The sequence below is a fragment of the Centruroides sculpturatus genome, unplaced genomic scaffold (assembly GCF_000671375.1).
Source record: "Centruroides sculpturatus isolate CEXI.00-Female unplaced genomic scaffold, Cexi_2.0 scaffold736, whole genome shotgun sequence".
NCBI lineage: Eukaryota > Metazoa > Arthropoda > Arachnida > Scorpiones > Buthidae > Centruroides > Centruroides sculpturatus.
In genome coordinates, this window is record NW_019385055.1 from 492168 (window position 1) to 507729 (window position 15562).

Here is a 15562-nt window from a genome sequence, read left to right on the forward strand (position 1 = left end):
GTATGTTTTTATGATAGTTCTGTATAGTTGACAGGAGTTTAAAAAATCCATTAAAATATTTGATATTTTTATTCCGCTCTCCGATTTTATATTACTCTTGGATTCCAATGTTAAACCGGTGATATTATGATTTCATATATTCCATCTCTAAGGGGATGTAGAAAAAAACGTGTACAATTCTTGTATAATGTTATAAAATTAACTGTTACTTTGACAGCGTCATTTACAACTAAATTTAATAAATGAGAGAGATGCATGAGGTACGGAAAAAGCTCTAGAATTTATTTTCTTTAAATTTACGATTTATGTATCCGTTTGTCATAAAAATTTGTCTTTCCACTTTTTTCCCAAGACTACAAATATTCGAGTACAAAGTAACCAGTTTTGACTTATTTCTACTTAAGAAGTAGTTAAATAATTAAGTGATTAGGGAATTGGAGACATAAATAAAACCCTGCCGAAAGAGCCGGAATATTACTTAAACAAAAGCTTAACCGAACCATCTTTAGCAGAGTACAATGGAGACTGATTTGCTCATATTATTAATGTAATAAATATAGAAATTTTTCCAGTTCAACGAGAGTGACTGAAAAGTTGTAAATTTTAGAAATTCTAAGGACACTTGGTCCTAAAACGAATTAGTTAGAAAACAAATTACTTTTAAGTTTAACGTATTTAGATTTTTACAGCTATGGTGAGAAACGTTTAAAATCTACAACAGCCCTGTTGCGTCCTTCGAGATATACTAGTGATGCGACAAAAGAGGTATTTGACATTGACCGGTATCGGCACCCTGGGGATTCGACAGTCCAGGCTAATGGATGGGATCAAAGACGGTTGCAGAATGTGCATACACGCTCTGCGATCGTCTTCGATCCCATCCATTAGCCACTTGTAGGGAACTATTTGATTAAGTGCATTATTTTAAGATTTAAAAAGTAAACAATATTTTATGTTATTTTTATGTACGTTTCTTTACAAAGCTATATTTAATTATAATTTTCTTTAAAAGTATATTCATACAATTGAAGAATATTTTGTACCGGGTATGTACCGGTACATCCACCACACATTTTATTTCACCGAGTAAGTTTTTTATTATTTTATTTTTAATTGTAGCCCTTATATCGTGGCTAGCGATTCGGAATGTAATTGTGATATTAAAAATGCATTTAGAGAAGTCTACGGTTTTTACTGGCTTATCAAATAAACGATACAAATGGACCCTAGACCAGGCATGGCCAACGTGTGGCCCATGTAATGGATTTATGTGGCCCGCGATTAATCTTTCAATATTAGCTACTTAAGTCAGAATAGATCAGTGAAAAATTCTAACGCCTAAAAAAAAAAGTCAACAACTCGCTGTCCGGTTAGAGTTAACCCTCCATTACAAATCTCTTAAGTACAGCGTAGAACATTGATAATGCATGATAACGTGAAAAATGCATCTGTAATCTCTATGTACAATTTAGTCTCTACGGGTGACACCACAATGAAATCTTGCATAACCTCAAAATCTTCCTAGGGCACATGAGCCTCTGGTTCGGCCCATGAAAAAAGTTTTCTTTCCAATTCGGCCTGGGGGCAAAAACTGTTGGCCACCCCTGCCCTAGACCATCACTGATGCGCAATTGACTGATTGCCCCTGGATGTCGGCTTCTTACAGAAACACAGCTTCCCTATTGTCAAATGTCACAGCACGCCACTGACATATTTGTATATTTGTAAAGCTTCTGCATGGCGAACATAATGTCTGTTGGTAATCTTAATTATTTTGATTTGATCCCATTGAACTTGAACAGAATCCAATAAAGTGTATGCTGCAAGGATTATAACAGATTGTGATGTCCATATGTTATATTTGTGTTCTTTCAGTCTTGTCCAAAGGGATGTTAAGGTGGCACCAATAGTGTATAAATTATGCATAACTCTATCATCCTTGAGAGGAACCATACCTACCCCTAGAACAATCAAGGGATCTGATGGGTCTTTGTCATTATGGAGGATCCTATAGATCAGTGTTTCTCAGTGAGGATGATATTGCCCCCATGTAGGCGATTTTCCATGTTGAGGGGGCGATTAGTAACAATTTATATTTTGGGGGCGAAAAACAATTTTCTGGGTGATATAGTAAAACATTATATTAATAATAATTAGATATTTTATTTGTTATATCGTACAATAATTAAACAAATAACATTATACTAGTCACTAGTCTCTTCGATGCTGTACGAATTTGGCATTAGCCTTGTCCATTGGCATCGGAATTTTGTAGTGAAGGGGGCGATACTACCTAACGATTTTATTGAAGGAGGCAATACTACATTGAAGGGGATGATGATTCGTTAGAGGTTGAGAAACACTGCTATAGATAATGGGTTCCTTTTGTAAACAATTCTTATATCATTATGAAGTTGTTTCACATATTCCACCACTTTATAGTCACTATTAGATATAGCACATGTTTCTGTATTCTGTGAAGATTGGTACTTATCAATCAGTGACTATAGTCTTAGGTTTGAAACCAAAACACAGTACAAGTGAACATATATACTTCAGTTATTCCATTCTGTCATGTATCTCAAGGTAACGAGTGTGGCCCCTTCTAATTAAGGTCCTGAAAGCAGCAATCTTATAGTTAAGCAGGTTGTATGAGGCCCACAGAATGAAGAGTGGGTTATGTGAAGGCTTTCTGTAAACTTTGGTATTAATAGCAATGCCTTTTGAGTGTAATAACAACATCGAGAAAGTGTGCTTTACTGCCACTTTCCTATTCCAATTTCAAGGTGAGGCTATACGGGTTATTGTTAACATCATCAATACAGTAAATGCATTTATGTTGGGATGCTTCTTCAAAGTGATTAAAATATTGTCAATGTACAGTACCTTGCACATAATCGGAAGTTGGAGACATATCTCGGCAAGACCACTGTTTCAAAACCATCTCTCAAAGAGTTCCTGAAAGCAGACTACCCATGGGTACACCCCTGTTCTGGATGTAAGTAGAGCCATAAAGTGAAAATGAGGAATATGTGGCTAGGTGAGCCAGTTCTAAAATCTGCAGTAGTATCATAGCTGAGTAATTGGGCTTATTAAGGAGGAAGAAGAAAGTTGATGCAAGGAGGAAGATCCAGAGGTGGAAGAAGCAAGGTTCCATCTTGATTGAGTGATATAAAGCCTCAATATCTGACTGTAACAAATCTTCATCATTTTGAAACCTCTCCAAAAGGGCTAAAGGTTGTTTGTTTCTGTATTCATAGGCTGAATGATGTGAAGTAAACTTGTTGAAGATCCATTCTATACCTTTAGTAGAAGAGCAATCCTTGTCAACAACTGATCTGAAGTTCCTGCCTAGTTTATGTTATGCACTTTCACAAAGGCAAATAGTCTTGGGATGGAAGGAGATAACATATAAACACATGAAAAATGTGGGCATTTTTTCATTTTTCATATGAACCAGAGTTGTGTAAGTAAAACATTTAACTTTGTTTTGTAAACAGTCCAACAGCTTGTCGGGAGCATTTGTGCAGTCTGTTACAGTGATGTATTCCAGCATCAAATAGTATATAACTAAATCTTTAAATTTGTTCACACATATCAAAATGGCATTGTTATTCCTCAACCATTTCCTCCTGGTTTCAACAGAGGTCCAAAAGGAGATGGGTGGCTTCTTGGACAGGATGTTGCAAATGGAAAAAATAGCCTACTATCTAAAGTATTCCTTGTGGATTTCACTGAGGTTCTCTATAGCATAATTCACATTGGGATTATATTCTCAGGTGTTATGATTTTGTCTGGTATCTGAAGGAGGTCATTAAAAATGTCCAAAAATGTTAGTGATTTAAAGTTTTTTGTGCTGTTAATAACTGTTATTTGTTGAGAAATATTTATATTCATTAACTGCACTCTTAGAATCTATAACCAGTGTGATATAAAAACAAAAGATAAAGATTACCACAAATGTTTTTGAACTGCTGTGAGTTCTTCCTCAGGTGTGAAACTGAATTACTGATGGGACAGTGCAAACCGTTAAACGAAATTTGAGAAACAATTAGAAGGTGTTACGTGAGACGCATGTGTGTTTGTCTAGTTGACATATTGTGACCTTAAAGTTCAGAGTCCATCAACACCTGCCAGGCCGGCGACAGAACCAACTTATCCTTAAAATTGATGCAGTTGTCATTGAGGGACAATTTGTAAATTTGAATGGCCTCAAGCCACTTAAGGTGTTCATTGTGTGACGTAGTGTGTACGAGTTTCGCCTGGTGGAAGACTGCCACAATGTCCTGGTTGGTGGCGTATGTGGTGAGGGCGGAAGTACTTCTATGATGACGTGTGTCCGCTATACATTTTTGTGCTCTGACTTCCAAGGAGCATTTTGTGGATTTGATGTAAACGAGGTCCCTATCAAACCTGTTGTCCCTAATGGGAATACCGTACTATATACACCAGGGAGTCTGTTCTGGTTGGGGGTCTTTTCCATTGCAAAGGATGTCAAAGATGGTTGGACATCTCTTGTATGCGATCTGAATACCTTTTTTCTTGGTGATCTTGGTATAGAGTGTTTTTAGATATGGATTGAATGTGATAGGGACCTGTTGTACCTCATGGAGAGGGCTAGGGACCCATTGTACCACGTTGGGGTGTTGTTATTCTGATGATCGGTTGTGATGGTGCTTTGCAAGTGTGTGCAGTGATAGCGATTTATCAATTTATGCGTAAGCCTCAGAAACCCATGGGAAGAGGCAAGACAGTGGATATGTAAGAGTTCCGGTTATAAGTTCCAAGAGTGCAGTGTTTAACATATCCCGGTGTTTTGCAGTGTAGTGTAGTTTATATTCATTTATCGAAAATATTGAAAAATATTAATAGATAAGATAGTTTAGAAATTTTTGTTTTTATTACTTAAAAAATAAAAACAGCATCAAAATCTTTATTTCATTAAACGTAATTGATTTGCATTCCAGAAAAATAATACTCATGCACAAGAATTTCTACATGTTTGAAGACGACTACAATAATAAAACCAACCACTGCCGTATGCCATCAGGCTATATAAAGGCTATATTCGAGTCCTGCTCCGGGCCGATTCTTTTCTTCCAGTTTAATCTAAATTATGTAATTAAAAATTATAATTATTAAATTTATTACGAGATGGCACCTAATGCTTCTCTCTAGGATCAAATTGTTTGGTAATTTATTATTAATAAAGCCGTCATGTAGCCTGATGGCATACGGCAGCAGTTGGCTTTATTATTATAATGTATCGGGTTTTCATAGTGTCGTTTGAAGACTACTTCTTTAATCATTTTAACAAGATTAATAGTTTAACATCAGTTATAGAAAGAATTATTCAATCTTACTTGAGAAATGTCACTATGTTTCCAGTAGAGAAATTATTTAATGAAAAATCGGCATATTTTTTGTAAATTGTGGCACTTAAGATCTCACAAAATAAGTATTTTATGTTTGTATTGATAAATTTTTATTTCAGTCAATGGAAATACGATTTTAAAATATAGATTTTTCGTGCGATATTAAAAGTCCCATTTGTTAATTATTGAATTATTATAACCAAATTGAGATAAAAATTTTCCTCCTACCCAAGTTAATTCTTAATTTTTGCATAAACAGACTTAATCTTGCCAGTTTAATTTTATTAATTGCTTTTAAAAATTTACTTAGTAAATCAAAAAAATAAAAACATTTATAAAATAACTTTTTAAAAATTTCAGCAATGGGTTGCATAACTTTCCCGGCAACATTTTGCGGTGCCATCTGTTATCATATTTTATTAAAAAAAAACTTTTTATATTTTTAACTATTATAAAATGGCAAAAAGCTTAATTTTCAGATAGGAATGGATTTTATAAAGAATTGTAAATGCTATCAACCAGTAAAATCTTCATATCAGTAATTAGTAAAGACACACGACCCTTTATCTCCCCACCTCCTCGACCTTTAATCACCAAAATTTAGTAGCATCGACCCTCCCAATAAACAAACCTTGCAAAATTTCAGAAATTTTCAACAAAATGCACGGGAGTTGTTAAGCTTCAAAGAGGGAAAACTAAATCGTGTTGCACACATACACACACCGACGTCCATACATACAGAAATTTCTTGACATTTCAAGATCCCCGAGTCCAGAAATTTAAACATCTGGGGGGTCATTTTTTATCAATTTCTGTACTTTTCCTCTGTTATATATAACAGCTGGGAAAGTAATAATTTATCTGATCCCATATGGCATCACCAGAAATTAATTAATAGTAAATTTGGAAATTTTATAAAATCTCACTGCTTAGAGTGAGATCACATCACATTCAAATACTTAAACCCCAAACGGATTCGAGTATTTGAATCGGCATCGTGACGCTTAATTTGTCGGGTTTTCTATAATAACCGATTAATCCAAAACAATGCTTCCCTTGCCTTATTTAATAAATTTCCAGTCATGTTTTAACTGCTACTAAACTACTCAAAATTTCTGATTACATATAAAAAGAAAAAGTGTATTCTATAGAGAATATGATATATTGTAATGTTAAAAACTGGTTGCAAAATTAACAAAACATTCAACACTGATAAAATCCAGCAAAATTTAACAAAAATTTAATAATGAACAAATGTTTATGGCTGCATTTAGCAGTCGTCTTCGGGTTCTTAAATTTTGTAAAATTAGAGTAGGAATCTGATTATGTAGGTCCAGTAACATCACTGGAGATTTCTAGGATGGAAAATTATTTATGAAACTTTATAGGGCTAGAGTATCATTGTCCTTACAATTTATGAAGGTGTATCTTGTCCCTAATGTGATTAATACATGTGTCAAAATATTCTTGCACTTGGTTATCAATGGCAAACACTAGCAAGGTAGTGACAATGTGGTCTTTTGTGAACACAACGTAGCTATCACAAAAGACCATACTCTTACCACGTTGTTAGTGTTTGCCATTGATAATATATGCATACATGCACCATCAAAATGTTCTTGCACTTAGTTATTATATTAGAAACAAGACACACCTCAAGACTAGGAAAAAAATCCAGCAAATGATATGTACTTTTCTCGGCAAAACATTAAAAAATTTGTGAGGCACCATTTATTATAAAAGTTTTTCTAATAAACTTTTTATATTAATTATTATAAAATGGCAAAAAGCTTAATTTTGAGTGTAGAAATGTTTATAAAAATTTGTAGCTATTAATAACAATTAAAAATCTTTATTAAGTCTAACCCTGCTTGAGATACGACATGACCACCTTTATCTCCCCACTCCCTCGATCTTTAACCACTGAAATTTAATAGCATCAACACCACTTATACACGAACCTTACTGCAAAATTTCAGACATTTTTGACTCACTGTACAGGAGTTATTAAGCTTTAAAGTAGGTGAATAAAATTGCCCCCCCCACACACACATGCAACAGAACAAACACAAACATTCATATATACAGGGGAAAAAAAACCAAATTGTTTTGATTTCTTGGTGATTTAAGGTCCCAACTCCAAAAATTGACCCCTCCCCAAGATTTTTATATATAACAGTCAGGAAAGTAAAAACAAACAAGTTGAGATGCGATTAAATCATTTGTAAATTTGCTTGCTTCTTTTCTATGTAACGTAATTTTATTTTATACATTTCAGAAATTAATTATACAATATGTGTGTGTATATATATTTTTAAAATCATAATTTAGGATTCTCACAACCATTCAGTGATGAAAAGTAATAAAATGAGCAAGTATGCCATAATGTTCTCATATTTAGGAAGAGGTTACTACGGGATACAGAGGTAGGCCTATGTATAATATATATATAATTAGATGAATTTTTGACTGTGGATGTAAACAGTATTTATTTTGTATCTGTTGCCGTTTTCAGAAGCCCGGCAGTACCAACCATTGAAGAAGAACTATTAAAAGCAATGTATAAAGCTGGTGTAATTTCAAAACAGCATTATTTGAATCCCTACGACTTGTGGTATCAGAAAGCATCTCGTACAGACAAAGGCGTTTCTGCACTAAGACAAATAGTATCTTTATTTTTAGAAAAAGATATCGATACAAAATCCGTAATTGAAAAAATCAACACCGAAATTTGTGCACAAATAAAAGTGATGGGTAAGTATTTGACGGTAAAAAAGAAGAAAAAGAACAAGTTCTTTAGAGAAACAAAATAAAATTTTTTGTTCTTTCAGGAATAAAAAAGGCTATCAAGACATTCGATGCAAAGAACAATTGTTACGCAAGAAGTTATTCGTATACGATGCCGACGTTAGCTTTTTGTCCCGTCGAAGAACTCTGTACAGAAAATTATAGATTATCTGGTAAGCAATAGTAATTTACAAGTTTCTCATTTTCATCAATACTTAAATATAATTACTATTAATTTTTTATAGCTATTCTATAAATTATTGTATAGGAAAAATATTAAAAAAAGTAAATAAAATACTGAAAAAATTTGAAGGAGTTCACAATTATCAGAATTTTACTTCTAGCAGGTAAAAATAATTTTAAAAAACAAAGCTTTTACATATGAAATTGCTAAAAATGATCTATTTCAGAGAAGCCAGAGAGAAAGGCTGTGTGCGGAATATTATGTCTTGCGAGGTAAAGTTTCCTTCATTTGTATCTTGCATTTAGTATTAAAAATAAATTATTTAATTACTACAGTGCGGTCAGCCTTTCTTGTATAAAGGCGTAGAGTTCGTCGTCATCAGGATCAAAGGACAAAGTTTCATGCTACACCAGATTCGTAATATGATAGGATTGGCAATTGCCATCGTTCGAGGGTTAGCAGATTTAAAAACGCTGAAGAGAAACCTTACGGCAGAAAAGGTAGTTTTGTTTTGTTGTTTTTTTTTAACGTAAAAGAATGCGTGTTAAAAATCTGGAATCTAATTTTAGATTAAATATCCAATGGCTCCGGGCTTGGGATTAGTTTTGGAAGAAGTTCATTACGATAGTTATAACTGGAAATATGGTGGAAAAGGAATTGTGGAGCAACTCTCTTGGGAAGAATGTCAGGTAATTTTTAGTGGGTAAAAAAACATTTAATCTGTATTATTGTAAATCTTTTGCTTACACGGTAAAACCTCCATTAACGGACACTCCCAAAGGACACCTCTACTTAACAATTTTACAATCCCAGGCCCTTCAAATACAACATCTGTTATATTTACCTCTAAATAGCATATGCTGTCATCCATAACCAACCTTACAAAAACATAAGGTACCACTTTCAGTATTCTGAAACAATTAATTACATAAGAAATATTTTAAAACTAAAACCAAGAATTGGTTTACTCTTTCTTACCACAAATTTCAAACCCCAGGCATTGAGTTTAAAGACTGGCTGAAAATAAGAATAGGGGAGGAGAACAAGTTGTAAAAGCTGAACAATATCTATCTGTTCGAGAAAACTAATCTGGTTAAGTTGTCAATTGTCACTTATTGTCATACATATTAATGTTAGACTTCTGTGTTATTTGTGGAATTAAGCTTATGGTGCCAGGAAAACAAACTTTTCCTGAATTATTCATTTATTCAACACAAACCATAGTACAGTAGTAATAAAAAGAAACTTAAAACAGTTGCAGCAACAGCATTTATGGTGAAAGTTCAAAGGTTGGATTTATGAAGGTAATTTGCTGGCCAGTGTGGGAAGATATAAAGTATTCTTGCATTTATGATTTTAACAGCTTTGTGGCAGCTTATGTGTAATTTTTAATACAACGATGCCTCGTATTTCAAATTTAATTCATTCCAAGAGGTTGTTTGAACTCCAAATCAATTTTTGCCACTATAAATAATGGAAACTGAATTAATCCATTTGCAGACCCTGAGTAATATCCATTTTGATAAGCTTAAAGCAGCAAATACACATAATTTAAGTAACTGTGTTATTTTTTAACAATAAATTAAAACATGAAAACCGGAAATAAAATATGTAAATACTGTATAATAAAATGAAAATTATTTATTGGTTGTGCACACCCCGCGGACTTCCACATCTGAACATAGACGTGCAATTTAATTATAACGGTTGTAAAATTTAACATATTATAGACAATGTGGGATTTTATTCTTTGTTTGGAAGCTTACTTTAAACTGTTTATTTTACAACTTGATTTTATTCAAACAAAATGTGATGTCTTCAGATAAAAAGCATATTGGGCATGTTATACGGCTGTGTAAACAGTAAAAAAAAAAATTGGGTTAAAAGTTCCCTTTGGGAAATTTTGAACTAAAGGATACAAAGCATAGGCCCAAGGATTGCCCAGAAAATGTGGACAAAGAAAAATTGCAGGAAGAAATTGTTAAAACCGACGAATAGCACATAATACAGTATATATAACCAAACACACTAGAAATTAAGCGAAAAGAGCACCGAAAACATACTTGCATAGCACGAGTGTAAGAGATGACTTGAACACATAACAGATGTATTGAACATATTTTTTCACTGCACGTACAGCTCGAATTTCAAATCATTGTTCAAACTCTTAGGCAAATTTTTTGTTGAATTTTGCATTTGAACTCCGAAGAGATTGAGGTTAGATTCAAAATACAAGGTACCACTGTAAATCATTTATTGAAAAAAATCAAAAATGTTTGAAATATTATTCCTACTTGATAACTACACTATACAAAATCACTACATTGATTTTTATTGGTCACTTAGGTCATAAATGACATTAAAAATGCAAGAATACCATTTTCCACTCCTTGAATTGGCTAGCAAATCACTTTTGTAATTCAACATGTGAACTCTCACTGACTCAACCAACCTTTGAAACTGTTATGGACATTTTTCATTTTTGATGAATTAGTAATTGATTACAAAATGAAAGAGAAAGATCATTTATTGCAGGAAAAACTACAAAAGAAGGAAGTACCCTGTCAGGCTATCTCTAGCGTAAATACACAATGTGATAGGGGTGAGAATGGAGGCATACACGTGCCATATAGTGTCTTGCAGCATCTCTGTGCACAGTTACTACAAGTGGTCTTCACGTTTGGCCAAACTTCTAGGCTGTCCATCTTGGCATCCCAGACGTGCTCGATTGCCACCCTTCCCTGATTTGTCACCAATATGGTGGAGGTAGTCCTATAACACCTTTGATGTGTGCGATCAAGCATTGTCCTGTAGGAAAATTGCTCTTGGAAGCCTTCTATCAGAGTCAACATGTGGTTGAGCTGTCATGGTTCCTTGGATCACTACTAGAGGTGACCAGCTGTTGTGATCCCAGACCATTACATCAGTTGTGGTGTCACTCCAAAATGTAGGCAGGATTGAAGCATTCACCACAGGGCCTCCAGACACAAACATGGCCATTGTCAGTGCCCAAACTGAATTTGGATTTGTCACCATAGACAACTTGGTTCCATTCCGTTGCAGTCCAATCCCGTCGGGAGTGATGCCAATCCAAACAGAGACAGTAGTGGGTGGCTGTCAGTGGCAGCACACGTAATGGCCGCTGCAATACCAAATGTTTCTCACCCGGCTATCTCAAAATGGTACTGACATAAACAGGCCCATAATGATGGCACCAGCTGCATCCAGATGGTGGATGACGATACGGTTCTGTGGGTTAGTGGTCTGTTGAGGGTGTCACGAGCACGGGTGCCACGTATGAGAGCTCTATCTTGTCTGCCAGTACCAACATCACCTTGTGCTGCTATCAGAATGGCCTAGGTCAGGCATGGCCAACGTACGGCCTGCGGGCTGGATCCAGCCCATCTAATGAATTTATGTGGTCCGTGATCAATCTTTCAATATTAGCTACTCAAGTCTGAATAGTTCAATAAAAAATTCTGACGCCTTAAAAAAAACAAGGTCAACAACTCACTGTGCGTTTAGAGTTAACCCTCCATTACAAATCTCGTAAGTACAGCATAGAATGTTGATAAAGCATGATAATGTGAAAAATGTATCTGTAGTCTCTACGGGGTGACACCACAATGACATCTCGTACCATCTCAAAATCTTCCCAGGGCAGCCTCTGGTTCGGCCCGTGGAAAAAGTTTTCTTTCCAATTTGGCCCGGGGGCAAAACTGTTGTCCACCTCTGGCCTAGGTGGCGGACTATTTGGCAAGACGATCATCTGACTTCCTCTCTCAAACTCGGTTAGTTGTTCATATGGTCTTCCATTGCAAGGTAAAAGGCATTTACAGTGATATGGTATCCCTCTACAACAGGTAAACTAGACAGGCTGCCTTTGAGTGTTTTTTTTTTATAGGCCAAGGAGGATACATTTTAATGTCCTCTGCTTGCACTATGCAGTGAGCCATCACACTGTAACTCTTAATCATTTCCCTATCTGCTTGAGACTTATTGCTGGAAACTTGGCATGCAGATACAACTCCTTGGTGCATTAATTTTTATGGCAGTGAGTGTATATTGTAATTATAATTATATATCCTACTTACACTTTTTGGTATATTCACATTGCTAACACAAATTTGATGTTTTTGTAATCCATTGTATTCTTCACTACATGCCAACTGTGTTAAAATTCAGTATAGCCACTGGCACATACCATACATCCTAATAGCAGGAAAACTTCTGTCCCGACGGCATCTGCTATTCAGAGGTTATACCGTAATAACGTATTTGCACTAGTTTAAGTTAAATCAGTATTATAAAATTTCACTATTTTGTCTTAATAAGATCTAAAAACAAAATAAAAATAGAATAATTCATTTTGAAATTTTTTGAAAAAAATTATAAACCAATTGAGCTTGTAATGTCGGATGTTGATTAAGTCTCGCATTAAAGAAGAAAGTGTTTTGAAAGATTTGTTTCGCAGTTTTGATAGTAAATCCTTTACATTATCAAATCATTCAGTGTAGTTGTGTTCATAGCTATGGTTGTATCATTTGAATAAATTACAATTGAAGTTTCAGTTAGAATTCATTTTTTTTTCTAAATGTTACAGAAAATTTTAGTTTAAATGTGCAGAAAACTAAACTATTGTTCAACAATACAATGTTTTTTCTTTACTTTTAGCTCTGTTTTTATGATATTTGGATTTAAATGACACCAAAACTATGAAACATTTGACAATTTTGACTATATTCCAACATTTTGGGAAATCAGTCGACTGTGTGCTAGTTTCTCTTTTGAGTTTTGTTTTCAAAAACTGAGACACTGGCTTTGAATTATCCAAGTTTTTTAAATTGTATTTTTTTACCATTAGTTCAGATTTAAGTTTCAAGGGCAATAGCAGGTTTGATTTATCCAATAATTCAGATTACTGTAATTTCTTTCAAATAAACCATGGTTTATTTATTAATTTTTCACTTCTACTTTTTAACTCATCCAATACTTTTCCTTTAAAGATGCTCTTGACAAGTTTAAATAAAGTATATGTAAAAATTCACATTACAATTTTTCTGAAACAAACAGACACGTCTCACTTTTAATTCTCACCATTCCTTTTTCTACGTCCACATTTTTGTTATTATTACACACTCGAGATAAAAAGTTCAAGTATTGAAAGCTGATAAGTTTACAGTAATGTCCTCCCTCTAAACAGCAAATATTGGAGAACTATCACTGTATAGAAGCCGGTTATCGATTCTAGTGTTAATTCTTTGTGATAAATAAGAGCTATGCAATCTGCATCACAAATGACGGCATTTAGTGACTCGAAAAATGTTTAATGTCGACGACGTCATACAATAAAAAACTTCTCTATTATAATGTAATTTGATAGCCATTTTTCTATTTTTGACTATGGGTTTACATGGTTATAAAATATATTTGTGATGAATTAGTAATTTAATGAAAACAAATGGGGGGAAAAGAATGCTAACTGGTATGCAGTATCGAAGGTAAGTGCTATGTTTTCAATGGGTGTATAAGTTATGCACATATATCTGCTATGGGCTATACAAAGAAAATTCATTACAGTAATTGGAATCAACTGTATTTAAGGTAGTTAGTTTTTTTTTTTCTGTGGTATGTGTAACATTGTATAAGTTAAAAGGGATACACATCTCTCAAATGGTGCTAAGGGTGGCAAACTGTAGTAGGTCTGGAGAAACTGTCCGCCACACAATGTATCATATGATTTTGGTTTATCACCCATTTTTTTTTTATTATCTTTTTGATATATTATTCGATTGGCTTTTTTCGGCCAGCTTCTTTACACTTATTCTTTATCTAACCTAATCAAAGCATATTCGTTTCGTTTCTTTAAATCTAACACTTTGACGCACGCAGACATTTTTTAAAGATAATTACGATCGCTGTGGCACACAGACTCAAAAAGGTTTGCCATCCCCAATAATTAAAGAAATTCTTGTAAAAATATGTTTGGTATTTACTATTTTATTGCATTTGAGTGTCAAAGTATCTGTTTGTAATTAAATTAATTTGAGAAACTTTTTTATCTATTGTACATTGTTGACGGAAATGGTTTCTTTACGCGGAATTTATTTGAGAAAATAAATGTGACGACTTTTGAATAGGCTCTGCCCTAAAAAGTGTACAAATTATATTTTTACGTCGACTAAAGTTATTTTAGAAAATTTTTATTTAGTATTCTAGTTTTTGTATGCAAATAACAAAAAAATTTGATCCAGAAAATTCTTATTATGCTCGACTCAAATCCTTATGCACAAGTACAATAAACGTATTTACAATAAAAAGAAATTAAATCATTCAAAGTATCAAGTTCATTTATTCCTTAAAATCTCGAATACTACAGATTTATATATTCATTTTTCAGAACGAAGTGCATCGATTTAAAACAAATTTGATCCAACCCGACATACTTGAAACAGAAATAAGTGAAAAATCGTATCCTTTTATATGCATAGGCACTTTAAAATGAAAAAACCGATTCGTTTCTTAAAATAATAAACGAGTTTTCGAAATAAAAAGAATTAACCATAGAAATAGCATGATGAAGTGGCTCGAAGACTGCTTCTACTATTCTTACGAAGCCGCAGACAAGAAGCCGTCCGACGGAAAACTGTACGCTGCGGTCGCCCACTTAAAGAGACTACGAAAGATCGAAGAGTGAGTATTCGTCGACGCTCGATCTTTTCCAATTATAATTTGTTTGATTCGTTTCGTATTTCGTTACCTTAGGACCGACAAGAGATTACTAGACGCTGTTCCAAATAGATAACTTTGTTTTTAATATAAATTAATAAAATTATGGAAAGTTTGTACGTGTGTGTGTGAATTTTTTTCCATATATCTGAACTTTTGTTGATTGTTTTTATCATCCTTTAATTGTGATACTTCAGATGTTACATTTACATAATGAAGAAACAATAAAAATAGGTTACAAATGTCCAATTACATATAAAACATGACCTGATGCACTAATATCTCTGATTGTTCTATGTAAATATGGTGTGTGTAGTTTAAAGTAGATCAAATTTCATGAGATACACCACTCCTAACAAAATATTTTGATTTTTTTCCACATTTAGTTTCAAAGTGAAATCTACAATTTTTTTTAATTACCATAAACATACAAATAGAGATTTTTTTTTGTTTAAATTTTGTTCTACAAAAGAAAAAACATCACCAC

General features: G+C 33.7%; 1 protein-coding gene across 1 annotated transcript in view; it reads left to right on the plus strand.

Moving 5' to 3' along the window:
• Positions 1–15215, plus strand: part of LOC111634018 (tRNA pseudouridine synthase A-like) — a 32603-nt gene extending 17388 nt beyond the window's left edge. Inside the window, exons 3-12 of the mRNA XM_023378697.1 lie at positions 7707–7801; positions 7891–8129; positions 8207–8335; positions 8431–8509; positions 8573–8618; positions 8682–8846; positions 8916–9035; positions 14747–14817; positions 14920–15039; positions 15112–15215. Of these exons, the coding sequence (XP_023234465.1) occupies positions 7707–7801; positions 7891–8129; positions 8207–8335; positions 8431–8509; positions 8573–8618; positions 8682–8846; positions 8916–9035; positions 14747–14817; positions 14920–15039; positions 15112–15151 (1104 nt within the window). The 3' untranslated portion in view covers positions 15152–15215. The remainder of the gene's footprint in view (positions 1–7706; positions 7802–7890; positions 8130–8206; positions 8336–8430; positions 8510–8572; positions 8619–8681; positions 8847–8915; positions 9036–14746; positions 14818–14919; positions 15040–15111) is intronic.
• Positions 15216–15562: the final 347 nt, after the last annotated feature.